We start from the raw sequence: 27,960 nt of genomic DNA, 5'->3' as shown, positions 1-27,960 counted from the left end.
TTTTTTTACCAAAGTGCATCTCTTAGCTGTGTCTTGGGAGGCAGACAGTGTCTTGCTCAGGAGAAGCTGCTCCATGCTCTCCTCAGCTCAGAGACAAGGATCTCCAGACCTGTCAGACAGACCCAAGATGATTATTTCATTAGACTTTATATAGATGGCTGGTGAGAGCAAGTGCTGTCTTTCTTTCTTCTGCTGCCACCCTTTGCTCGTGCTCCCAAAAAAGCTGCCTAAACTTCCTTTCAGAGTGGATATATAAAGGGGCTTATGAGAAAAGCGAAGAAAGACCTTTAGCCATGGCCTGTTCTGACAGGACAAGAGGCAACAGTTTCAAACTGAAATTTATTTAGATTGGACGTAAGACATTTTTTGGTTATGAGGGTCATGAGGCACTGGTACAGGTTGCCCAGAGAAGCTGTGGATGCCCCATAAGTAGAAGTGTCCAAGGTCAGTTTGGACGGGGCTTTGAGCAACCCAATCTACTGAAATATGTACCTGACCATGGCAATGGTGTTGGACTAGATGATCTGTAAAGGTCTCTTCCCATCCAAACCATTCTGTGGTTCTAAATCAGGGCTAGCTACAAAGTGAGACCTGCAAAAGAAAGTATGTACGTACCCCACGGGGAATTTTTCTGGCCCTCAGCACTTGTGCCAGCCTCTGTGTCACACCACCCTGAATCATAAAGCTATGCCAGCCTGTGAGGCAGGGAAGAGACTGTAATCCATAGCTCTTAGGCCAGCCAGTGGGACATGTCTTGGGTGTATAACTTACACACTTCTTTGTCATCTTTTGAAGGGATTGTGACTCAGGGATGAGAAACCCAGGGCATCATACAAGGCAGTATTTGCCTCATTTGTGTTAGGTCCCACGTAGCTAGCACCTGCAGTTTTCGTTGTGGTCACACCAGGATGGGGGCTGTACCCGGAGAGAACCTGTGCAAATCCCAGCCTCAGGCCAGCTCCTCTGTGGGTTGGTGCAATGTGTGGGGACAGTAGAATCAGGGTCTTGTGTGTAGAAAGCAATGCCCATCTCAAGAAGAAAAGTTTGGTAGTGTTTGATCCATCTGCAGTAGCATGCTGCAAAACCATGCTATGTGCCAAGTTTGCTCCTGTGGAATCTCTTCTTTTGGCATTGCTTTAATCTGTGTTATTGCAAAGAAGCTATAAAAGTCAAGAGCGTTTAATTGGTCCAGTTTTTAAACAAATGTTGCATCCAAGGGGTTGGAGCTTAGAAGATTTTGCTTGTATGGCACACTTCAGTTCTCTGCACTTAAACACCACTTTTTACCTGTGAAGTAGTAGCAGCAGCTCTCTGGTGAGCAGATGGCAAGCCTGTATGCTTAGCAAATATCACATTTAATTTATTACAGTGTGCTACATTCCAGCAATTACTTGTAGCTGCCAATAGCAACATGTATCTCACCTAAAGAAACATCCTAGTTTTGTGTTCCCTTTGGAGTTATGTTGTGCTTTACTCCCACTTCTGGTAGTACCTAATTTCAGACATGTGGAAACAGTAATTTTCACTTGAAACAGTGGTTTCAAATATGCAATCATCTCAAATGTTCAGGTCTGAAGAGTACTATTCATTGCAACTCATTTACCACAGTTTTCTTTAAAGGACAGATACAAATTCCGTGAGTGCTACTGGATTTCTTTAACTTTTTAGATTTTCTTTAACTGCGATGTAACAACTGTAACCTGTGATCCAAACTGCGTCACCACTTTCTCACACTTCAAACATTTCAACGCCACATGTGCATTTCTGGGCACAGTGTAAGGGCTTGCAGGATTTTGGAGGAGGCTGGGATCTCTGCATGCAGCTGACGGCTTGCTCAGCCCCTTGGATGAGCAGTTTGCCTCAAGTGAGGCCTCAGGCGGTGGTGACTCACCCCAAATGGCACAGACTTGTGGCTTGTTGGGCTGGTGGTTTCTGGTTCTAGCCCTCTGCAAAGTGCAGGTGGTGCTGATCTGCCTGTGTTTCTGCCTATCATTACAGTGCCTGCAAGCCCCCATTCAAGGCAACAGTGTGCAGAATCCCATACTACTCAGGGGCTTATGGCCTCTTTTCAGTATATCACCTGTCTTAATTTGGGTCAAAGCTGTATCTGCCTAAGTTTTTATTGCAAAGAAAGATCAGATGTTTTGCATTCTGCCTTCATCATCATGAGTCATTCCTTAGATGCCTGCTTCAACTTGTATGACAAAAATCCTCCCTCATCAGAGTTTGCCATGATGTTGATCTTGAGAGGATTTATGATAGTGCAGAAAGCAAGCTGCCAAGCTTCCAGGTTCATTTCAAAGATCAAGACCTCAGAAATGCTGAAATGGCTCTGGGAGAGGCCTTTCATCCTTCTTCTGTAGTAGTGCAGGTCTGGGCTTCCCTTTGCAGTGGTGGGACTGGAGTGGTGGAGAGCACTGGGAAAGCGATATGTTTGGAAGGTGGCACCACAGTGGTGGGAACCAGAAGAAGTAATTATGTCACATGCCACGTGTGGCACTTGGAAAGTCTACTGGCTTGACAGGTTTCTGCTCTTCTTTGCTGCCTGTCCCTAATGCTGCAAAACCACCAGACATGGTTCATCTGATCTGGATGCATCTGAGTACTCTACCCTGAAGCAGGCAAAAGATGGAGGATCAACAGCCCAATGGTGGGATTAGGAGGGAAAGGACAGATCTGGACAGAACTGCGGAGGAAAGAGGTTGAAGGCTGCGTGGCATGTACTGATGTTGAGAACACTGTACTAGTGCCCTGGGTTTGGTCTAGATGGCTTTCTCGGTGGAAATAAGCATGAGTTCACAGGTCAGATGTGCTCAGAGAGTCTGCTGAGCTGATCCCCGTGCTTGAGCAGCCTGGCTGTAGTCTGGCCTCATGCAAAGAACCACTGTTTCAACAACCAGCAAAGCGGTGATTTCTCTGCAAGTATAGAGGAGCCAAACAAACCTACTGAGCCCCTCCTTAGTAGGGAACAGGAAAGGAGGGAGATGGTGGGTGCCCACCTCCTGCCCTGGCATCCCCAGACATTTACTGCATCCTGTTCAGCAGTCCACCTGTGGCTGGCACTGCTTTCAGGAGCTCTCACTGTTCAACATCTAGGGCCAGGCTGTCCCCCACTATGAGGCCCCTCTAGTGTGGGTGAAGGAGAAGCAGGAGGTAAGGAGGAAGCCTTGCTACAATCAACTTGGGTTTCCAGCAAGCTTTAAGCATCTGCCTATTGGAGGGGTTGGATTTGCAACATTGTGAAAGGGGCAAGAAACTGCTTCCCTGTCAAGGAATAATTTCAGACCAGCTGCATATGAAGGGGTCATTACAGACTTTCCCTATGCTTAATTTAGTGAATTAATTGTTTCACAGCAGCAGCTTGTTTAGCATAGGCAGAAACCACTAAATGCTGGCCTTATATCATCAGTGTTTTAAGAGAAAGGCTGAGGTCAAGTTTTAGCCTGAATCACACAAATATGCTACTAATCCTGAACATTTTCATTGTTTTTTAGGGTGTAACCCTTCAGCCACATTGTTGCAAGGGCAATCAGAAGGGGATTCACCAGCCAAACTAATCTGATCCAAGTAAACATGACGCAGAAATAAACTCTTTCAGCTTCATGCTCAGACAGGAATACTAATTTTACTAGTATGCATAAAAAAGGCTATCTTCCCTCCCATAGTTCAGATCATATTAATACTTCCTTTTTGACACTCTAATTTTAAAATTATCCTCGGCTAGAGATCACTGTTGAGGGCTCATCGACAAGGGGCCTTAACAGATGTTAATTCTTTTACTGTGAGTGAGAGTGACTGTCCACTCTGCAATGCAATTATCTCATTCACTTTACATTCCCATCTGTGGTCAATTCAGATTAGCTCGCCTGAGTGTCCCCATTTAGACAAGCTCCAGAATAAAAGGGCTTACTGAAGCAGAGTCTCCTTGACAAGATTTTAGTAAATTAGTAACTTATTTTAGTGTTCATCTATTCAGAATACTGCTAATAAATCACTTGGAGACCTCAGCTATTGTTGCTGTTTGCTATTAATAGGAGAGATGTATTTGCAGCTTGACTATATTCCAGCAACAAATTCTAACGTGTTTTTAACTTGTGAAACATCACATGCCACTGTTTTGCTGTGGGATGTGTGTCTTACTAAGCATTTTATCGATCTCATGCCTTTTGTAGCAGAAAAACCTTCATATGTTTTGCCTTGCACTGTTACTGCATGCAGCCTGTCTCTGTTCCTTTAGGATTTGGACACCAGTCCTACTGGTTCTACCTGAAACTTGCTGTGTAGAGCAAAAGTAAATTGTGTCTTTCTACTCACAACTCTGACCTGACAATGAGGAGTTGTAACACTCGCTAACACAAATAGGAGTTAATGATAGTGAATTTTAAGTCCTGATTTTGGGTTGTAGAAATTTCTGCCTGTTTTTTTGTCTTTTAGGCCTGAATAATCTTAGTTTTCAAGCTTATCATTGTTGTCCTTAACTGAAGCTACATTTTCACTGTGCTGAGATCTTCCAAGGATCATGCGGATAGCAAGAGATTTGAGTTCAGTCACTTGCAGGACTTGGGACTCCACAAAGAACCTGGGCAAATATGCAAGAATAACCTCAAAACAGATATCAACCCATTAGAGGGCTGCGAGCAGCTTTTTTTATTGCCCTGTGCCACTGATGTCTGCACAAAGGCCCAAACTGACAAGAAGGAAAGAGGGATCCTGCCTGGTGTTCAGCAGTGCTCAGGATATGCAAGGACATAGCTAGAGAAGTATGTTTTCAAATCCTATCTCTACACTTGAAGTACACTTTGTAGGAAAAAGACCTCTTTAACAACGTCTTCCTGATGATCCCGTCTTTGGGAAAACATGAATTGTTCAGAAATGTCACATACAAAGGAGAGTCTGTCCATCTAGGAGTGATTGCAGTGATGGCCAAACCCAGTCCAGCTCTTTGCATTGTATCAGTAAATCTAGCAAGATATGGAGACCATTATTTCATAAGCACAAGATTTCTAGGGGAGTGGTTAATGAGATGAAGTAAATGAAGCTAGGCTGGAGTCAATTAAATTATGTAGGAGCCTCAAAGTCCCAGGCTGTGGCAGCTGGCCATTCAGCATGAGGTGACTGTGATGGCAGGAGCAGCACACCAGCAGGACACCATCTCACCACCACCCACCTTGCTGATGGCTGTGGTGAAGTGCATATCTTGGCTTGGCCCTCAAGCTTTCCTTCCTGTCTTCCCAAGCACTGTGTGGGGTTACCACTAGCTTGGAAACCCCAAGTTTCCAACAGTGGAGGAGAGGAGCTTCTCCTTTCAAATAATGGGGCAGCAAAAAGTGAATTCAGAGGAAAAGGGGAAAGCCAAGCTTAGTTTTCAGCTGTGCCCTGGAGGACAGGAGACAGGGGCCACTCTGGACACATGTGAAGAGGAACCTTTGGTCTCTGGCAAATTTTACCATGGAAGATACTTTAGAGTTCAGTCACCGACAAGGCTGAGCAACACAACTGTTGTTTTCTGAGCACCAGCACCTGCCTTTTTAGTTTTCCATATGTGGCATACCAGGCACAATACTGCCAGATCTGTGGTCCGGGTTGTGACAAATCCCTCTCCCGCAGGCTGTCCAGGAGGAGTGACATGTCCCGTTACAAGGCCCTCTGGATGCTCAGCATCTCTGGAGGACCAGGGCATATGAAGAGCAAAGTGCTTCTCCAACCTGCCCCATGATCCTCTGCATGATTCCTCCCATTACAGCTAGCCCATAGGACTGTCTCCTTTTCTTGGCTTTCCCTGTGCTTTTGGCACTTGGAGGTTGGCCCTCTGCTTGGCCAGCTCTTGAAATGCAGCTGCCTCTGGGATGGAGCATAGCCAGTGTTTAACAGTGCATATCAGCAGTCCCCCATTTAGAATAGCGAGTTTTTAACTACTTCTGGATCAACCTCCAATTATGGCTAAAACAAATTATTCTTTGGAGAGAACTTGACCAGTCTATGAAAGGGGGTACATTGTAGGCTGCCAACAGCAGGAAGGAATGGGTCCCGGGGCTCCAGGAGACCCTTTCCAAACTTCTTATGTAGGACGTGAAGAGCACTGTACCCACATGAAACAAGAGGAGTTTGGGTAGGCAGAATTTAATTCTCTAAATTGGCATCTGGCCTTGTTAGCAGGACTATTGCTTCCCTTGAGAAAAGTGCCACAGGATTTTAACGGTGCCGGCGGAGCCTCTCTTCAGACACTGCACCCCACGGCTTCATTTCACAGTTCATTTTTGGCATGAAGAGAAGACTAGCTCACTTATTCAGCTCCCAGTTCTCTGGCTGGAAAGTAGGGCTGCCATGTTTCTCTTCAGGTTTCCTGGATGCAACTGGTTACATGGGAAGTGTGTAACCTAAACCAATGTGTTGACATGTCTGAGAAGTTTTGGTTCAAAAGCTCATTTGAGATTAATCACCGTGCAACAGTGGGTGTCAGTGTGAGATATCCAGTGTAACACTGGATATCCTGCACGAGTGGCGAAATCCTCAGATTCTTTCTGAGCAACATTTCCAGGAAGAAATTAAGTTAATGTACAAGACCAAACTTACTAGACACATATGCTATGAGCCTTTTATCACCAGTCTGTCTGCAGCATCCCTTATTCCAGTGATCAAAACCTATAGCTATAGGTTGAAAGAGGGGTGCTGTTTCTTGTGACATTTTTGACAGTGTGTATTTACATATAATTCAGACAGGTGTTCTTTTTCCTAAAATTAAGTGTAGCTCATGGTAACTGGGTGGTTTAAACAGCCAGTCCTATAGACACAAAGCCTTTTCATTATAAACAAGAGCGGCTGAAAAATATTCATGAAATTGTGCTACTCTTAGGCTGAAAGAAATCCCCTTGATCCTTAGTACCGTTGCAGTTACTGAAACACTAACCTGCTGCCTTCCAGGCTTTTGCAGTGATGTGTTGTGCTCAGAAGCTTTTAAAGGGGTTATTTTGCAGCTCTGGGGAGTGAGCCAGCTTTTCCTACAGCCCTGCCAATAAAGAAGCAAGTCCAGTTCTTTGTCTGGCTCTTTGGAGGTAGCTCCAGGTTTTCTTGGTCTTCCATATGCACAACAGGTACTACCGGCAGGCCAAGGCTCAGAACATAAATCTTTGTGGGGATAGGGAAAGGAGGGGAATTGCTGGAGGGAAGAGTATTTAAATACCATCTTTCTTGCTGATGGGTCAAAGGACTTCTTCATATTATCCACTGAAGTGTGCTGGTTCATTTTCCTATGCAGGATAGTGCAGCCTTGGAAACGGTGATTCTGAAGATGAGAAAAAAGCAGTAATTGTTTTCCTTGATAGTGTATAGCCAATGATATGCATCTGGAGGGTTTTGTGAGCCAAGAAACTGAGTGTTCCTATCTGTTTGAGTGAAAGTAGTGATTAGGTGAAATAAAGCCGTGGTGGAATAAATTGTCAATTATTAGAGAAGCACTGTTAACCAAAGAGATTTTTTCTGATATGAACATTACTTTTGTGGTCATCATGTGCGTGAAGACAGGAATGACCTAGGAGTGTTTCATTTTCATCTGATGGAATTGTGTAGTGGGATGCTGAAGAGAAGCTGAGAAGATGGCTCTCATCTGATTGATTATTACCAGAGATTTCAAGGATCCTGGCAAAATCCCAAGGCTCTTACCTAGTTTCCCTTGTGCTTTTTCCAGCCCCTCACTGGCCAGCTGCTGCATAGGAGTAGGAGCTCTTCCCATACTGCTTTTCACTTTTAAGAATGGCAGAAGAATGCCTTGAGTTTCCCAAAAGATAAAAGTTGCCTTGGTATAAATTAATTTTCAAGGGCCAATTATTTGAAATAGCTGGATTTTCCTCCTGAAGTCTTTGTAAGATTGCATAACTTTTGGATGGTGAGACAGGAGATTATTTGCCTTGGTTTACATGCTGTAAGAGACTGCAGAAGGGCCGTAGGCATGGGCCAAATGCTGTCTTTTATCAAACTACATGAAACAACTCTGTTAAGGTTGCTGCAGGAGTGCCATTTCTCCAGCGTCTCAAGGAGCTCAGGGGCTGCAGTGAGTTTCTGTCATCATTTCTTGGGGATGTTGGTTGAGTGCTTAACACTGTGGCCTAGAAGACAGGCTCCGCTGCTCACTGCGATCTTGTCTCTGATGGTCTCCGCAGCAGCAAGGCAGATTTTCCAATTTCTGTTGCTGTTTCCTCTCACTCAGGTGATGCTGAAATGAGCACCATGGGAGTGGTCAGACCACTCCACAAAAAAAAGACAGGCTTTTCTTCCCTGAAGTCCACTTGGTCTGACAGGCAGGAAAACAAAGAAATGTATTAGAGGAACTGGTGGATAGTACCTGCCCAGCTTATGCTGATAAACTTCCCACACCATGTGAATAATTTACAGCATCTGCAAAGAATTCTTTTTTTAGCCTACGGTCATTGCAGTGAACATAGTACATAGATGTACGTGGGCTTCTCTCCTACAGGCTTGTTGCTTGGAGTGGTAATACATGAAATAAGTCTGTTTTGTTAGTAGAAGGTACCATTATTGTGGCTATGCAGCCTTTATCACAGGGAGCAGTAGCCCACCAGGCTTGATTTTGTGAAGGAATGAGATTGTTTTCACATTATCTTTTCTTGTGTTCCTGTCAAATGCATTTAAAGGAATAAAAGTACCAGAAAAAAATCAAATAAAGCAGTACTGAATTCATCAAATGCCATGAGCCAATTAGATGAATCACTAATACGGATAGGGCATTATTGTAGGGTACTTAAAGATACATTTTCTTGCATCCAAGTCAGACAATACAGGATGGAGTTCATCAGTTTCTTTTGGAAAGAAATCACAGATCACTTCATGTGATGTTACCGCCTTGGTTTTCATTTACAACCAAATAAAAATGTGGTCATGTTTTTAATATTTGTTTATTGCTTTTATTTCTACCATATTCCTGTTTATTGGCTTTTTCCCATATGTATATGCTTCTTGAGTCTCCCATCCACTCATTATTATTTATTAATATTATTTATTAATATTTATTAATTTATTAATGTACATTATTTACATTGTTATTTCCTGATGCCTTCCTGGCTGAGGCTAGGCTCCCAGTTGGAGGTTGGATGTGGCACCTCTGGCCAGGTGCAGGGACCCAGAAACAGGCACATGCATGGCAGCTGCCAGTCCCTGTCCACAGCCTCCGTGACTGTGCCTAGTTCTGAAGGTCTGCGAGGAAGAAGCTTTTTGTGGATCGTGCGTGTCTCTTCAATGTCGTGGGCATTTGTGTCCCAAAGAGCCCCATTTTATCACTGTGGGCACTTGAGTCTTGACAAAGGTCTGGGCCCTTGCAGCTGCATCCTGTGGAGGCTGCAGCAGTCTGAGATGGGCCCATGACTCATTGAAAAACCTTTGCTCCTGGCAAATCTTTCATTGGTTTTGTTGACTTCCTCAGGCAGCTTTGGCTTCAGAGCCTATTTTGCTCCTATTTTGCTGTCAGAATCATTCATTAGCATTTTCCTTCCCACTGTGGAGATATACATAAAGATGTTCTTTCATTGCCTCTCGCGTGTAAACATAGTAGGGTACTTTTTGCAAAGGGACTTTATGTATTTATATGTCAGGGTCATTGTGGTGCATGCAGTTACTTGAGTGCACCATGTTCATGGCTGATGCTTTATTTATATACAGGGCTACATTGTTGCATCTGCAGAATGGTGAGGAGCTCAGGCTTCTTCTGCCACTCAAACTTGTAAAGTAATCAACAGAGCAAGAGTTGCTCATGGCAGCCCATAAGGAAATTGAAACTCTGTGGAAACTAATAGAGGGTGTCTCTGTAATGGTGTGCCCAAACTCCAGACAGCTGCAGTGATCTGGCTGAAGAGCAGAATATTTTTACTCCATGGTGTTTGCAAGGCGCTGTAGGACAGCGTATCCACTCCTGCTCCCCTGCCAGTGAAGTGGGCTTCCCCTGGGAGTGGAATGGCCCCCACCTGCTGCCACCAGGCATTATACCAAGAGGGTCAGGTGAACCCAACCCTCTTGAGGTATAGCAGTGGCATTCCTCACTCAGGGATTGCAGACTACAGTTCCTGTTTGGCTGTGTAGAAAGACCACCACCACACCAAAAAAATCCCTGTGCAACTTGTAAATCACTCCTCTATTGATGTTGCTTCATGCAGACATTGCATTTATAGGACATGGGATCCAACAGCATAATTCCGCGTGATGTTGGAGGAACATTACCCCAAATACTAGAAAATTTCTTTTATAAAGACAGTTTTTGTTTGCCTCCTGGTTTATGACATTTGTGCTCAAATGTGAGATATTGCCAGATTCTTAGTTTTAAATGGAAGCTGAGATAAAGATTCAATTCCTGGTACTGCATTTAAGAAGAATCCCAAATATCATAAGATTTATGGTGAGCTAGCAACACTGGAAATGAAAATAACTTTGTGATAGGATATAATATGGCATGTAAAGTATAGAAGTGCTGTGGGGTTTCAATGTATTACTTCTGACTTGTTTTAAAAAAATTTTTTTTTTTTCAATTAGTACGTACATTTCAGAGCTGCTGATATAAAGATCCAGGCTTCCCAGCCCTTGCTATCGTATGTGGTGCTGACTACCATGTAAGTCACATTGCCTACCTAATGTTGTAGTGATGGGTTTTGACATTTTGTTGGTAAGCCTCATAGACAGAGACAGATTTGAGTGGAAAGGTCTGGTCACCATGGGGTGCTTCCTGTTGAGGCTTGCTTCATGCAGGTGGCTGGATTCTGATGCCATTGCGCCACCACCAAAGGGTTGTGTTCCCCTGTGCGTGGCAGAGCTGTGTCCTGGCAAAGGCCTTGCCCTGTGAAAACAAGCAATAACTTCTCCAGGGGGCAAGAGGGAACTAAAAAGTAGACATGACATGTCTGCACACCGGCCAAGACCACAACTGTGGTGACAGAGCCACTGAGGAGTTGAGCCTGGCACACCTATGTGGTGTTAGCAGAATAAACCAGCAGGGCTTTGGAAAGCTGTTGAAAAGAGGAAATTATGGCTGTGTCTTAGACACCTCATCATGAGTGTCCCAGAGCAGCTGGTGAGCACTGGCCCAACAGAATCATAGATGGGCAGTGGGACCAAAGTCCTACCCAGTAGCACCACAAAGATGCATCATCAGATGCACATACATGTTGACACAGTGTTCTTTTCAAATTGTTCCTACACACTTCCCCTGCACTCTTAAAACTAAACAGTATTTTGGTTGAGGAGACCTCTGACTGTGGTAGCTAGAAGAACCAGAGGTGTGAAAACCCAGTCAGGTCTGCTGTGCAAACCATGGTTCATTCACAGAGAGGATACCACAGCCTTGTGCCTATCCTGTTCTTGGGACAATTGCACAGAAAAGCCCAAGAAGAGGTAAAAGCAGGAAATTTGGCACTGCCCATGTGTGTACCTGGGGCTGGGGTGCTGGGCAGCATAGGGGTGCAAACCCATAACAGCTGTATGAGAGCAGTGTAGCCCCAGCAGCGTGCTGACTCCTGAGATGGGCTAGGAAAAATTAGTGATGTTAATGACTGAATAGGGAAATCCTGCTGGGAAACATGTCCTTGACCTTATTATGCAGTGTCTGGAGGCTTGTAGAATTCCAGCTTAATCTGCTGGGTCAGAGCAGAGCATTGCTATTTGTATGGTGTCCTACATGTTATAATGACCAGTTTGTATTTTATTAAAGCAGAGCTTCTAGTGTCTGGGATGGAGGGATGAGGATGTTTTACTGTCTTGGCAGCAGTGACACTAGACTTACCCCATTAGGTTACACTGCTGCAGGGTGCAGTGTGGCTCTGCAGCCAGGGCCAGGGCTGCTGGGCACAGCTGGAGCAACACAGGACAGACACAGGGAAGTGGCTGAGAGCCCGCAGCCCTTGGGAATTACAGATAGGGCTCATGTTTAGCATCACTGTTTTCACGTAGCCATAAAAAGAAATGTTTGTAGCATTTAGGGATCTGAGCTGGAATACTGGCTCCATTGAAATCAGCAGCATAACTCCCCCTGAATTCCACACAGACAAGATTTAACTCTCTCAGTGCAGAGGCACTTGGGGTTATTGATTTCTGTGCTGCGATTGTCTTTGCTAGAACCACAAGCATCAGTCACATTAAACAGGGATAGATAAACAAGGAAAACCAAAAACATGAGAGGAAAGTCTGCAGCTCCATCTAGCATAAATTGTTCTTATTTGCGTATTTCCTTCCCTGCTTTCATCTGAACAAGGACAAACAAAGAACTCTCTGAGATGCAATTTATGTAATAGCAAGAAACCCAAAATGCTAGTTTTTACTGAAAATCCTTGACCTATCATTTTCTATCATCTTCACTAAAAGGAAATCAATGTCACCAGTTTGGATGTATCCCAAGGAATTTTCTTTCCATATCTGAAAGCATTGTGTACTCACAGAGCCAGTAGCAAGTAAATGTGATCAGAATGATGTTGATTTAAATTTGGGTGAATAAGAAGCCTTGGGAAGAGGTGCAAGACTTGATAGTTGGGTTTGCTTGCATTTCTATTCATACCTGCTCTATATTTTTATTTTAGGAAAGCAGAAAAAACTCTGTATATTCCTGGAAGAAAGGAGAAACAAAAAAATCTTTTGAAGTGTGTTACTGTTTATTAATACCCCTCATCAGATTCAACACTTCTGCACACGGGATGTGCTACTCACCAGCCTTGTCCTCTGACCACCTCTCCTGGTTAACCTTCTCCCATATCTGAGTCTTTCTGGCAGAAGATGCTTAAATACCTTTTGGAGGGAGGGTTTGAAGGATGTCAGTGCAGAACTGCTGCTGTGATGTCTTTGCCAGCATGTGACACCCAGCTCCAGCACGCCTGAGCCCCGCTGTCACCACCATGCTGGCCGCAACTGTACTTGACAGGCTGACGGGGCACGCAAAAGCATGCTGCCACCATTTAGCTCCAAAACAAGGGCTAAATCTCCTTCCAGGCCGAGACAAAGCTTCCTCCGGTTGGATTCTGGCAGCTCTGGAGAAAAGCCAGGTCCTGGCCAGGAGCGGTGCCAGCAGTGGTGGCGCTGATGGAGGCAGCAGCCGGTAGGCAAAGCACGCGGGCAGGCCAGCTGGCAGCACTGTGGTCATTATTTCCAGGATCTGTGAATCCTGGTCAAATAAAATAGAAGCCTTTATCAGCTGAATCATATCAGCCACTTCTTTTGGGAGGAGTGGATTTAGGAGTTGTGATCTCTGACAACGATAGCAGCAGGTTTGTGCCCTGCCTCTCACCAGGCAAGAAACAGTGGTCACCCTTCGATGCCACACACCTCCTTGCTGTCTGTAAGAGGCTGGCTGACATTTTGGGTGGCATGGGTGGCTATCAACACGGCAGTGGGGTAGTTTGAGGTGGTTTGAAGTCACTGCTGGGAGTGGTGCATCGAGTCATTAGGCTGCATCACACCCTCAAACGACTTGATTGAATGTTGTTTATCAACACTGTAGTTCATCAAGCCTTCAGTGGCTGTTCAGTGAAGAGCAATTTAACTAATCTGAAAGTGTCCCTGTAAGTTAAATGTACTGGTAACTAATTACATGTGTTATAAATGTGTTGTTTTATGTCAGTCGTAGTCATATGAAGTATATACTGTTTCTGATTTCTCACTGTAGGCAGCTAGACCAACAACTTTAAAATAAACCTTTTCAAGAAAATTAGTTATTTTTATCTAGTGCTCTCAATTTTCACCTTGAACCAATATTTACCTATTCAATCAGACTGAAGTTAAAGAATGACTGATAAGTATTTGTTTAAACTTTGGAAGCCCCCCACTTTTCTTTCTTTCTTATCTCAGTTTTCTTGACTATCAGCTTGCTGTACTAATTGCCATACCTAATCACTTTTCCACTAGGAAATAGCCTGGGACTGATAGGAACCAAATATTTGGAAATCTGAGCTGTATTTGTTAAAAAATACACCCATTCTGGGGAAGGGAGTGTTAATGTAGAGTACCCCATCTGAGCATCACCTGCAGGAGAGCTGGTCCCTGTGCTGGACCATACCACATAGCATTGGCACCCACTTCTGATTAAAGTTAATGGTGAAATGTAACTGCACACCCATAGGGTCCGTACTTCTTGTGGAGGGGGACATATGGGATCACAGGGTGCACACTGGGTTGGGGGTGGATTTGCTGCTCCCACTGCTTGTGGAGGGGGAAGAGCATCATGAGAACCTGGTGTATGCTCCCAGAGGATGCTCTCATTACCATTACACTCCATGGCCCACTGTGAGGTGGGCTGATATTCTCCTTTCTGCTTCACCTGCTGTGTTTCTCTGCCCAGGTGATATTCCGAGCCCTGTCACCGCCTTACGCCGCGGAGGACCCTTACAGTGCGGAAGCCCAGGCACAGCTGAAGATCACCAACCTGCGAGTGCGGCTGCTGGAGCGGCAGGGCTGCCCCTGCCTCCCGGCCCCCCAGACCCCCCAGCCCACGCCATCCCTGCACTTTGCCATCTATGACTTCATTGTCAAGGGCAGCTGCTTCTGCAATGGCCATGCTGACCACTGCATCCCTGTTGCTGGATTCAAGCCCATCAAGGCAGCTGGTGTTTTCCATGTGGTATGTACATGCATCCAACAATGTCTGAACTGCAGGAAAGCAGAGTTTTAAAAATAGTAAGGGATGGTATAGGTCCAAGTATGCGATATTTGACAGGAGATGCCTTGAATTCCAAGCACAGTGGGCAGAAATGGTCTTTACAAAGGAGGCGGTCTCCATATTGGGCTGAAGCACTGAACTTCCTTTGTGCCTTGGTGTGGGACTCTCATCCTTCAAAGGTGCTCCTCTATAATTTGTTTATTTTAGGTAGATCCTTAAAAAAATTAAATTGCTGACTCCCATCTTCCCCCAAATGCTAACTTGCAATAACACAATATCTAAAAGATAATAAATGCAAGGCATTTTGCTGACAAAGTAGGAGGAGAGCTTCTCTGAAGGTACTAGGCATCATGTGACTGCCATTGCTTTTGGAGGATCCTCAGATATTAGATTGGGTCCTGAACCAAGGGGACAGAGAGCTTGGTTTTGACTCTCTCCCTGGCTTTCTATTGCATTTTGCAATACCTTTCTCTGGATGAACACCCTGTGTTCTGGTTTCAAGGGGACTTCATCACAAGAGCTCTGAGCTCAAATGCCTTGGGACCCACCAAGACCTAAACCCCAGTCCACCCATGTCCCAAGGAAGCAAGAGCCACTAACCCGCTGGGGAGGCGATGAGCACAGCAGCAGCTGACATATGCCTGTGGCATGGCATGCCTGCACCCAGTCGGTTCAGGGACACTTGCTGCCTCCTGCCCATCTTGCCTTTTTTGCCCGTCTAGGGCTGTGTCATTGCTAGTGCAATGCTTTTACCTCCATGAGATGAGATCCACTATCAGTTGATGACTTCATTATATCATTGATAATCCACTATTATTAACTATGCAATGTTTCCCACTCTGTCCTTCCTTTCCCCTCATCCATTACCTCCAGTGGAATGCTGTCTACACATCTTTCACCTGCATTGAACTCAAAGGGAACAAATGAAGCTGTCCAGTTTTCTTCATCTTCTTGTTCTCTTGTTTCCTCTGTGACAGTTTTAATAGCATGATACAGCAGCCATCTTTGCTTGGAAGAAAGGAAATGGGGAACTAGAACTTAGAGATGAAGAAGCTTCAGTGGACTTAAAACATGTGCCCAAAGCATGGTTTGGTGTGGTGCTGCTGCCATGCCGAAACAGCACTGCTGAAATTACGCTTATATGCTTCTTTAGTAGTCCAAGGTGCTGTGTCAGTGTAAATCAAGGACTTTTACAGGAACTGTGCTTTATTTTCTAGGCTGAACAGAGAGACCCATTTGGGAACCTGATCCGTAAACACATCTGAATTTGATTTCTGGCAGCTGCCCTACAGTTAGGCACCAAATCCCAGCTATGCTTCACCTAGTTTTAGGTATGCATTTGATGTACCCAAGTTAGCCAGCTGATCTCCCCAGGCTCCTTCTATAGTTTTGAAGGGGTGGGATGATAAAGTATGGTTGGGATCCTGGGAGGACTGAGGTACTGTGCTAAAGCACTTCTGTGTAGTCAGGCAGGGTGAATATTCCTCCCCCTTCCTGTGTGGTAGCCCAGTGGCTGTTATAAATTGTTATCGTGCTACTGACATCAAAAGATGCTCAAGGTCTTCTACAGCAACACTGACAGAAGCCTATTGTACAAGGAATTAAAAAAACCCCACCAGACAGCCCCCACACCCTGGACAACAGGCTTTGTATTCTTTCACAAGAACGAGGTAGGATATGAGAATTTTCTCATGCATAAATTTGGTTGTCTGGTGCTTTGGGAAAAGAATACCTCCCCATGTGCTGACAGCAGCCAGTAGGCATTGGTTCTAAAACTGGCACAGTGGTTGGAGCGCAACACAGTTTAAAAGATGTGGTTAGAAACTCAGTGTGAATGCTGTGATTTTCCTTTAGGCTGATATCATGCCCATTTTCCAAGAAAGTGAAAAAAAATACAGTTTTATCTGTTCCAACAAAGAAATGCTCTTCAAAGCAGTTGCCCCTCCCAGCCATTTAGGCTATTTACGCTATCAGGTCTTTGGTTGATTTTCTTTTAGTGTGCATTTGTGTTGGACTCTATATAGTGAGTGAGTTCTTGCAATATAAATCAGTTCATAACAGAATATTGAAAGCATTTTCCCCTCCATGCAGCATTTCTTTGTCACTGCTCAACATTTTGGAACATGATAAATGCACGGAAAAGTAATCTATAGGATTTGACTAAAGAAAAAAACCTATGTATTTGCAATCTGAAAGGAAGCGCTAGAAGGTTTTAATTCAGCAACAAAAGGCTCTGGAAGGAAGCATGCCCTAGCAACTGTCTTTGTATAGAGAAATCAGACACTCGTTTATCTTACAGAAGGCAACTTTTGTAACACTGTTTGCATTGTGCCCTCTAATGACTGACATTGCGACGGGGCTGTCAAGCTAAGAAGGGAAACAGTGTGAAAGTGAACTGGGATATAAAGACCCCGTGACAAAATGAAAAATGGTATAAGAAGGCTTTGCTGCTTAAATGAGTCAAGAGCCGTGTGAATGCTTAAAGGGATGAGACATACTGGGAATTGTGTTTGTGTACTTAGCAATGCTCCATAATGACCCTGGTGGGTACGCCTTACAGTTAACTATAAGTCAAGGTGAATGAAAAGGGAGGAAAAAATGTCCTCTTTTCCCTGTCAGTGCCTAGGGATCACATTCTGCTTTCAGGAATGTGCTGAGATGCTGGAGAAATCCTGGAGGCCAGGTACATCATTTCCCCACTCTACCTTGAGTCCCAGAAGAGCTGCTGGGCTGGCTTCTTAGCCCCGTCTCCCAGCTGCTCTGTGGCATGACAGGGTGTTTACATGGCAGAGCAGTCTTGCAACTAGCCCTCCTACAGTTCTTACAGGCATTAATTTTACTCACTGTAGACAGCCTGTTGGCTGTTTTTCATCTGCCACCACTTCTCATTTCCTTGTATTACCCCTTCTTGTCCTGTCTTTCTCCTATTTCCAGCTATCAGAGTATTTCTTTATAACTAAAAGAAATGCCTGCCTATGGGCTGCAACAAAGGGTTTGCTAATTTTCATCTTCTTTTGTTGCTTCCAACATGTAAAAATGTTTCTGTCATGCTGGAATTATGTAAAAGAAAAAAGATATTTTCTTCAATGGGATAAAGCTAGGATGGAGATATTTTTTTTAAAGCAGAGCTCTTTTGGGGGGTAGTCATTATAATGCTATAATGTAAGAGAATAAATACATCAGCCTGAGGCAAGGTTTTTGAAGCACCTGGGTCCAACTTTCATTAAACATCTACAAAAAAGGAATAGGGAAAAGAAGGCACTAACTAAATGGTTGCACTGAAAAACAAGCAGTTAAAGACCCTGTTTCCCTCCCCTCGCTGGTTTGACTGCCCATTTAGCTGTTCAGCTTGTTTGTTAGTGGGTCTGCATTCCATGCTCTGCCTGGCTGAGAGGGGTTGGGACCACTGTGAGACTTGGGGGGACCCTGGAGAGGCAAAGTTTTCTCAGTGTCAAGCCCATTTAAGTAGCACCACTATAAAGGCATAGCACCATTGGAACTGGAAACCCTACTGCCTTTTCCAAAGCTTACTCCCAAAGATTGGAGTCTAGGTAGCTGCATGTGGTACAGAAGCAGGATCAGCTGGGCCATTGCATCCAATGACTCTGTGTGTGTTCACCCAAACATGAATCCCACTGAGATGGGAGCAGTGAGCAGGGTTGCACAGGTTTGCAAAGCGTGCATGGCAGGCTGGGCTACTGAACAGTCATGCTGGGCCATGCCCAGGTGAGCAAAGGGGGTGCAGGATCCACAGTGGGATCTGTGTTTGGGAGGGAGCAGCCGAGGAAGGCACTGACACATCTGGTTGTGATAAACCCTGAGGAAAAGAAACTGCAAAGGAGCACCCTTTTGATAAGGACTGGTAACATGTGGTTCCTCCTGACCCAGCTGCGACAGCATCCACTGAGTCAGCTGGGGAGCCCAAGCCTTCGGCCTCTGTGCTGGTCCTACAGTTGCCTTTACATGGACATGAGAATCATGCTATTAGGGTATTTTTTTAAGCTTTCCAGGAGATCATTTGTTTCCTTGAGCCGAAGTGCATCAGAGCTTTACAAGCAATCAATACCAGGAGCATCATGCCGTGCTCTGCTGCTATCTAAACACCAGCTGGCTTGATTTGCATCATCTCCAAATTGGCTCTTTTGCAGGTCTCCTTGCCACAGCATCTGAGAGCCCACAAGCCTTCCATTGCTGCAACAGTTTTTAAATTTTATAAAACCCTTTTCTTTAGAGTTCACATACAGATTAATATTAATATGTTGGTGCACAGCTATTCAGTGGTTTACGTATTAGCTCTGCATGCCAAATTAATGGTGGCACAGCAGGTTCTTGGGATACCCATCCTCTTCTGTTTTATTTTCACCCACCTCCCTTTATTCCAGCAATGTGGCATGCTCTATTATACAGTACTTGGGCTTTCAGAAAATGTGAGCTCTTACTCTTTGGAACTGTGAATGTTCCTCAGCGGGGAATTTTGCATCTCTCTGTGCTGGTGTCTTAGGATGCTTAACCTTTTGAGAGTTTCTTGGGTGCTGCTGAGTTTCAGATGAGTTTTTGGATTATTAATGCTGAGCAGCCTCTGGCTGATTGATTGGGTCCCACTGATTCTTTGTATGGCTTTGGCAAGGAGGAAGCTGCATTTGGGGGGTGAGGCTACAGGCTGTGGGCTTTGGCAGGGGGAGACGGTAATTCCAAGTGTCCCAGTGTCTGAGAGATACCCCTGTTTGTAATTCTTCTCCCATGTCCTTCTCACTTTGTCATCATGATTTTCAAAGCACCAAGGGGGACCATCTGGTTCTGGCCATGGCACCCTCCGACTCACTCAGGTCAGCTTTCCTTCCTGATCACATATGTCCTGGGTCTGATGGGTCCCTCTATCCTAATGGTTGGGACACCCCTTTGAGGAAGGATTTCTGAAGGGTTTCTCTGCCACAGATGTGGTTCAGGATAGTACAACCTGTTTAGCCCTAACTACTCAATGGCCAAAGGGCTTGCAAGAAACTCCTACCAAAAGTGGCATCAAAGAGTTAGAACTCCATCAAAACCACCAGTTGATGACCTTATGACCAATACAGGTTTAGCTATTTTCTGTTTCCATGCAGGTGTATGCTTTTAAATATGAGTGAAGTAACATCAATCTGTGTGTAGACCTTGCCTAAAAAATATGAGAGAGAGAAATTTATGGAAGAGTTATAATTTAAGAAACTGAGGCATTTTAGAGTTTGAAGAACATTTTGTAGGTGGTAGCAAAAACAAAAATATGAAAACACAAGACACACTTTGAGAACTAAATATTCCCCCCACAAATTTGTTGATTCTTTTCTTTTTTTTCTTCTCATTCTTTTCAAACATTAGCACAGATTTAAGCATATATAAATACAATAAGCCAGACAGACCATCTAGTATCTGCAGTGAGACCAACGGATACCTGCATGAGGCCAAATAGCATAGAAAACAATGTATTTTCACTTTAGCTTAGATGCTTGTGCATTCTGATTCCATCTGTATCTATCCATTGCTTACACAGCCCAGTTGTTGTTCTGTATTTTCCTTTGATGATCTGACATTTTAATAAGGCAGGAATGAAAGGTTTTGCTATTTTCATTGCTGCTGAAGAGTCTTTGAAGGACTTTCAAGGTACCTTTTGAAATTTTGTCTGTACGGAGGGGTTACATCTGACTGCTGTGAGATACCAGCCGAAATCTATTCATTAAAAGTGAATAAATCAGAGAGTTATCATCAGCCAGGGGTGTGTGTGGTGTGTGTCTGTGTGTCTGTGTACCAATGTAACAAGCAGGAGCCGTTTACAACATGTTCAAGGTCCTCTTCTGTTTTGTTTACTGTTCAGGTTTTTCACAGGAACCTTTTTTGTGGCAATCCCAGCAGCAAGTCATGCAGTTAGGAACGGCACACTTGTAAAACCACAAGTTAAATACTGTGGAAGGCAGAGTTTTCCAGTAGTAGTTAAAGCCTTGCCCAGCTCCAGGCCGGATCACCAGGCACCTCAACTGCCCTCTGTTCCTCTCAATGCCAAAAGCAGATGGCAGCTGGTGTAGCTCCACTGGTTTTATGGCCAACTTGTGGCATGAGCACAGGGCCATGCTAGCAGGGCAGACTGAGGCCTCTGGCTCATTGCTGAGCAGCAGGAGAAGCTGAACTGTGTATTTAAAAGCAAAATGTCGAGCAGAGTAAAGCTGCAAGCACAGGCACACACCAAAATAGCTACAGTAGCTAGTTACCTGTCCTGCTCCATGGGAAAAGGCAGGGCCGTCAGCCTTGCCAGCAGAGCCATGCTGCTGCAGAGCTCCATTTCACTGCATCCAGGCACTGCTGAGCTGCTTGTGCCCTCTGGCTACATCCTGTTTTCTTTGCATTTGCCAACAGGGTGAGTAATGCCAGCGACTGACAGGGCAGCTGGCACCAAGCGTGCTACGCTGGCCTTTCATCTGTAATTACCTCCTTACACTGGGCTGTCTAGCTGTTAAATTATCTGTCATGAACATGTCCGAGAATAGTCAGTCATGGTCCTTGTGTTATACTTGGTTCTTCCTTCTGCCTAGGATGAGTAGATATTTATGTTTCAGGGGGTTGAATTTCTTTTTTCCTGTACTTATTTGTGTTGGTGATGGCTGGGCACACAGAGCTAGGTGCTGAGGTTGTGGGTGCTATTCCTGCAGTACTGCAAAGGTGTATTCATGTTTGGGAGGGAGAAAAAGAGAAAGGTTTTACAGTGTTTCCAAGGATGTTTTGAATCTTGGCCTTTTTTAATCTCTTCTGGAAATTCATGCTGCACCTGGAAACTTCTAAAGATCCTTTTAGATCCCAAAAAGAAAAAAAAAAGTATGATTATACAATACCATGACATGCAGATCCACAAATACTAATCTAATTGAAAGTGTAACTGCAGAATATTTGTCCTTGGCTGCACTGGACATCGAGGCAGACATTATGCTATCCCTCTTTCTTGTGTATGTGATAGCATCTAGCTGGCCTGTATGTGGGCATTGCTTGTGCCCTGGAAACTCTTTGGGCTTTTCTGTGGGTGATCCTTGCTCTCTTTTCTGTGCTAGGTCCATGGGAAATGCATGTGCAAGCACAACACAGCAGGGTCCCACTGCCAGCACTGTGCCCCGCTCTACAATGACCAGCCTTGGCAGGCTGCCGACGGCAAAACTGGAGCCCCCAAAGAGTGTCAGTGTAAGTAGCTGGTCAGGAACAGTGTCTCCAGAGCCTCTGCCAGAGCAAAATGCTTCCTCCATGTGTGCCTTTCTCCCATGTTTCCAAGAGGCAGCAGATACTGGGGTGGTGGGTAGGTGCTTGCAAAGCATCTCAGTGTGTGAAGAGCCAATGCCACGCTTCTGCCCAGCACCCACCGCGTGTTTGTGTGGCAGGAATGGCTCTCTTTGCACTGTTTTTCTCTCCCTGCACTGGCCTGACCATCTATGGCTGTCCTTGTACTGGGAAACCTGTACTGGAAATAAAAGAGTTAAAGAAAATACTTTTTCTTAAATGTCACTTCTAGAGGCTGGGAAGTAGGGATGAAAATTTAATGGTACTCCATGCCTGCGAGTGAATAACAGGTTCATAGGTCAAGTCCCCATTCCAAAACATGGCTTGGGCTTTTGTGTCTCTCTTCTACAAATCAATATCTTTCACTGCCTTAATGAGTCTTTCTATTCCCTTTGGCTTCATCTCAGCATGCAAGTGTAACGGGCATGCCGACGCTTGTCATTTTGACATGGATGCGTGGCTGGCATCAGGCAATCGCAGCGGCGGTGTCTGTGACAACTGTCAGCACAACACAGAAGGGCAGCACTGCCAGCGCTGCAAGCTGGGCTTCTACCGGGACCTCAGGAAGCCCTTCTCTGCCCCAGATGCCTGCAAACGTAAGTCAGAAACCTTTTACTAGTGAAGTGCTTCTGAAGTGGGAAAGTGTCAAATGAAAGGTGAGATCTTCCTGCCCCTCCTTGGAGCAATCTTCTGGCTTCAGTGAAGGACAGAGAGCTCTTTGAATTCCCTTTGTGATGCTATTTGCAAAAGCAGTGGTGATATTTGCAGGGTGAAAGTCTGCAGATGCTGTTGACAAATCTGTCTTGATGATCTCTGTAGCTTGAGGGCAGAGGAAGAGAGATGATTAATTTACTTTCTCCTATTGCTATTTTTGGAGAGCAAAAGCTGCATCATGTTTTCATGTTCACCTTGTTTGGTGATTGCTGCAACCTCAGAATCAGGCGCCTAAGCCAAGAGGGGTGCAGCTGACAAATAGCACTGCCCACCAGTTCGTGTTCGCAGCAGCAGCAGGTGGGTATGGAGGGACAGACGGGAACAAGTTAACTGATACTTCGGAAAGTGGGACACCAAGGCCACCAGACCAAAGGCAATTTCTCAGCCACAAGTGAAATTAAATATTTCCCAAACAAAAGCAGCAATCCAAAAGCCACAGGGACCACTGTGAGCATAGTGACTTACCATGGGGGACTTCAGATCCCCAAATCATGCCAATCACATTACACTGGTCAGCCAAATATGGAATGTAGACATGCTCTCTGAGCCTGCTGCTGCCCATTGGCTTCACCAAATTTCACCTCACTGACCCAAATCTGAAGGAGAACCTTCGTAAGTGACAGAAAAAAATCTGACACCCTGCCCATGTTATTTGAGGAGACACTGAGCACAACTCCTTCCTCCCAAGGAGAAGTACCTGCATTTAAATGAAGAGGAAATCCTTCTGTGGTGGGGAGCTGCACCCCAGGCTGGGAGGGTGTGTGCAGTTTCACCTTGTTCTTCAATGTTGGGTGGGGAACAATTGCTTTTATCCCACTCCCTCACTGCATATCATCTTCATGAAATTCCCAGCAGCCCACCAGTCTGTCACAGAGGTCTTCCTCCTGTCTACCCTTCACTCATTGCAAGGAGGAGCAGCAACAGCTGAACCACCTGTTTTACAACCCTAGTTCTCTTTAGGAAAACAGAATTGACCACAGTTCTCTATTACTTGCGTAAATAATTACTTCACTGCTGTAGTATGTAAACAATTTTTTTAACAGTGAATTTAATGACTTTTTAAAGTTCCTTTACCTACTTGTGTACATCAAAGTTCCAAGTCTCCTTCTCTGAAACATCAGATACTTTCCCTCCTTAATTATTTCCAGAAGTTAGGCAATTAACTTTGGTTTTGGAGTCTCATTAGCAGAAAAGCAGGTTTAAGTCTTGCATTTAGACCATAAGCAGAGGCTTGATGGTTTTTTCTAACTCAGGGATTCATCCTTGCTGATGAAAAAAAGAACCAATTGGATTAATTGACACCCGATAGATAATGCAAGACAGAAGACTGAAATTAATTCTATATGGGACTCTCAAGCTCTGAAACATGCTTTTACTGTGGTTCTGGTACCTTTGTTAGGGTACCTAATTACCTTTGTAATTCCTGATGGAATTATGTGCCAGTTCCCATGAAGGAAGAACATGCAGTTTTCTGAGGCCATTGAGGCCAAGTGAAGCTTTGGCACTGAGTTGAATGTGGTGTTCTGGACACCTAAAACCACCACCCTTCACCTTGGAAGGGATAGGAGTGGCCTCCTGTGTCATCTCATGCAGTCCATTGAGGAGATGGAGTTTCACGAGGGACTCATCGTAGGGTTTTCCAGGTGCCAAAATGCCCAGTTCAAAATCTGTGGCTGTTTGGAGGGTCTAAGAGAAAGTCAAATGGCACCTCCTGAGCTGGCCAGCACAGAACCTCCTTCCTTACAAAGCCAGATGGAAACAAGAGGTCTTGAAACATATCTCTGCAGAACAGCCACAGCTCACAGGGAAGGCTGCCAACAGTGTGTGTGTGTGTGTGCCTGTGCCTGTGTGCAAGTTAAACCGTCGCTAACGAAGTCAGGCATTAGATCACATCATTAGCTATATGTTAGCCAAATTCCAGAGTTCTTGATTAAAAAGTTTCTCCCAGTCTTTCTGGGCCAGAGGAAGCTATGGAGATTAGATGATTAATGAGTATTCTTGTTGACATATGCCAGTGCTTGGTTCTCTTGGCTTTCTGCATTAATCTCTGAGTCACTGGCCCATGGCATTCCACTTTCCACATTTAAAAAAAAAGAAAAAACACGTGTGCCCCCATTACCCTTTAATGCAACAATCCAACCTCTTTATGGATCACTAGGTATCACTTGAACTCTGGTATTTAAAAGCCAAAGATAACATACATTTGACAAAAACTGTAAGATACTCTTGAGTACAGTAAGAAAAAGTCTATATTTATTTACCTTCTGCATAAAGTACATCTACTTTGTCGCACCATTTTTTTTCCTGTATTTATGAATTGCGGAGCATAAAGTACTAAAGTATCCGAGGAAGACAACTTTTCCTAGCACAAACTGGGTTCCACAAATGTAGGGATTATCTGAGTTCTTTCTTTTCAGAGAGCCTGTTACTACAAACTCACACACAATTTCTCTCTGGGCTTTTCAAACCCTCACAGAGGTACTCCTCCCTGAGACCCCTCCATCTCTTCACTTCTGGTCTCCTGCTGCTGGGAATTCTCCCTGCACCCAGGGACCCAGCATCTTGGGGGAGATGGCAGCTGCAGGGCCGTAGAAAATGACTAATGACTGTTAAATTAAATTATATAAGATCAATTACAGCCTGTGCCTGGAATGTTTCCAAGGACCATGCCATGGTTTGCAATAACAAGAGACGTGCATGGAGCCCTATTATTCTTTCTGGGAAGGCCATGGCATTGCTTTGACTCAAGGCACCGTTATTGTTCAACCATTGAAAATTTAAAAATACCTAGGTCAAAGTAAATAAAGGAGTTGTTAAGCCATAATCTTTAAGGATACTTTAAAGATTCTTGTAGGCAAAGAGTGTATATAATATTTGCTCTGGAGAAGGTGTGTACCTGATAAAATGAGACATTCTGATGTTTAAAACACCAATCTGATGACTCTTTCCCCCCGCCATACCTATCAGTCCTTTTTTTTACATCCTCATGAATTTTTAAGCCTCAGCTACAGTAGAATTGCAGACAATAAAATCGAATTTTATAATTGCCTAGTTTATTTTCGCTTTTCAGATGTAGGTTTTTCAGGGCAAATATTTGTCATTTTGAAAGGTTAGCTGGCAGATGAAGAAACCACAACAGTATCACCAATCCAGGGTGGAGAAATCCAGCTTTGCTGGCATCTTACTCACTGGTTTTCCATCCCAGTCAGCACATGCCATGCCAGGACAGGCAGCTGTTAATTCATATGTGCATGAAAGTCACGTGCAAAATACTGCTATGTATACAGGGTGGTAAATCAGCATTTTTAGCAATTCTGCTTACAAATCAAAAAGCAAGCAAAAGATCAAGCTTGTGGAATGTTTCTTTTGGTCCAAGGCTGGTGCCCGGCCAGCCCTTCTCTCGCGAGAGCTCCCTTGGCTGTGGAAACCCCCAGCCTCCCCGGTGAGGTGGCCACAGCTCATGAGACAGGTACTGTCAGAAGCCTTGCACTGAGTCTTGCACTCTGCACCTGTGTATCCACAATGAAATGCCATTCAACACTGTCTGTAGCTGCTTTATCTGCTGCTCAGCTGCTCTTCTCACCTTCCTGGACATGGGTCTCCTACAATCTGTGCAGATTGTGTGGAAGGAGGAAAATGGGGTCTAAAACCAACACAGCACAGCTGCCCATGAGGGAGCACTAGCTCCAGCTTCCAAACATCATATAATCAGTCCTACAGTCTTTTTCTTCCTGCTCTTGCCATAGTATGGAAGCATTCCATCCTGGTTTCATGCATTTCTTTCAAATGGGATACAATGTGCTCTCATTTGAGCTTTAGAGTCTCATTTCTGTGCTCGGTGTGTAGTGATGGGCTTCACTTTATATCTGCATTGCCCAGCATGTTCCCACTGCGGCCCATCACAAACGTTTACCATGTTGAAAATTTGCCGCCCAACCATTCAGATTAATGCCATTTAGTGTCATCTTGGGCCTCCACCCAAGATGCAAGAGGAAGAAGCTTCAATTTGCTGGTCACCATTGGAAAGCAGATTGGCACCTTGGTGGATCATAGAGGAGCAGCCAGGAAGGATGGGGTCCATGGAGAGGGTATGCAGGCCTGTTAGAAATTACCAACCTTTACAATACATCTCTTTGTGGCTTTTATTAAAAGTATAGCCAACACATTCTCATTTTTTGGTTGCCTTTTTACTTGCCTGTGAGCTTACTGCTCTATTTTTCATAGCAGCCTTTGTAAATTCAATATTCGTCCTTCACCATGGTGTTGCTACCGATGTTAAATTTTCTATTAGGAAAAGAATTGTGTGAAAGAATTTTTTAAACCATAAAAAGCTCCAATCCCAATAGGGTTGTCTGTAAAACTCAACTGAAACCCAAACGAAACAGGACCAAGTCTCTCACTGAGCAGTGAGTTTATCTCCCTGGCTACAGGAGAATAGAAGAGCCTTAAGTGCTTGATATTTCCCCTGAAGGGGCTGAGGAATGCCAGAAATACCTACCACATCTAGTAGGACGAGAGAGCATTTGGCTATATGTATCAGGTGTAAAACACTTCACAGACTTCAGGAGAAAGGTATGCGAGTCTCAGTGAGTGCTGTTGAAAACTATGCTATTAAAGGTACTGGAGTTCACTGCCTGCAGCTAGTTATGCAGTTTGCGGAGAGGCCTTCTAATCTTTTAATTTTATATAATTATATTTGTTTGGGAATGGAAAGAGTGGGGAAAATTTGGGGATTACTTTGGCAAAGATGTTGGAATAGTAGTCACCTCTAAGTTAACTGCCAATATTAATCTATCCTTTAATATTTGAAAAAATACTCCAGGTATGTCAGATTCCTGAAACCACAAAAATGTTGTCAGAGCAAAATTAAATATATATGTGCAGCAATAAGTATTTTAAGAGAAAGAAAGGCTGTGTTGCCTGCAGTGGCTTTTCTGCTTTATTGTCTTTGCAGCTGCAAAATAAAAAGATTGGTATTAGGATTTATTGAAAATTTTCCCTCCAGACGAAATTTTCTCAGGAAATACAGTTTTTATGTAAATGAAGTTTTGGGCAACAGTTTTTCGGCAGGGAATTTTTTGCCATAATGCACAAGACTCATCATACTATGGTCTCCTGGTCAGAGAGCCAAACCCTGAGGGAAGGAGAGCACAAGTCACCACATTGCCTGCTGGCCTGGCCAGATGGTCAGAGGTTTGGCTTATGCTTTTGATATCTGTATTTCTGGTCTTTGAAAATATTAATATCTTTGGGGGAAAGTAGTCTTGCAAAAGACATAAATTGCATTTATGCAAAAGAAAAATCCTAAGCAGCAGGCAAGG

At 44.4% G+C, this 27,960-nt stretch overlaps 1 protein-coding gene across 3 annotated transcripts in view; it reads left to right on the top strand.

The window, feature by feature from the left end:
- The window catches only part of NTN4 (netrin 4), a 43,250-nt gene that overhangs the window by 5,235 nt on the left and 10,055 nt on the right, over positions 1 to 27,960 (top strand). For all 3 annotated transcript variants that reach the window (XM_051784058.1, XM_051784060.1, XM_051784061.1), the window contains exons 3-5: positions 14,318 to 14,596; positions 21,706 to 21,832; positions 22,333 to 22,521. In XM_051784058.1, the coding sequence (XP_051640018.1) occupies positions 14,318 to 14,596; positions 21,706 to 21,832; positions 22,333 to 22,521 (595 nt within the window). The remainder of the gene's footprint in view (positions 1 to 14,317; positions 14,597 to 21,705; positions 21,833 to 22,332; positions 22,522 to 27,960) is intronic.

The sequence above is a fragment of the Manacus candei genome, unplaced genomic scaffold, assembly GCF_025592945.1.
Source record: "Manacus candei isolate 608988 ecotype Guabito, Panama unplaced genomic scaffold, ASM2559294v1 h1tg000018l, whole genome shotgun sequence".
Classification (NCBI taxonomy): domain Eukaryota; kingdom Metazoa; phylum Chordata; class Aves; order Passeriformes; family Pipridae; genus Manacus; species Manacus candei.
Note: the sequence above shows the minus strand (reverse complement) of the source record. Positions and strands in the feature narration are given on the sequence as shown.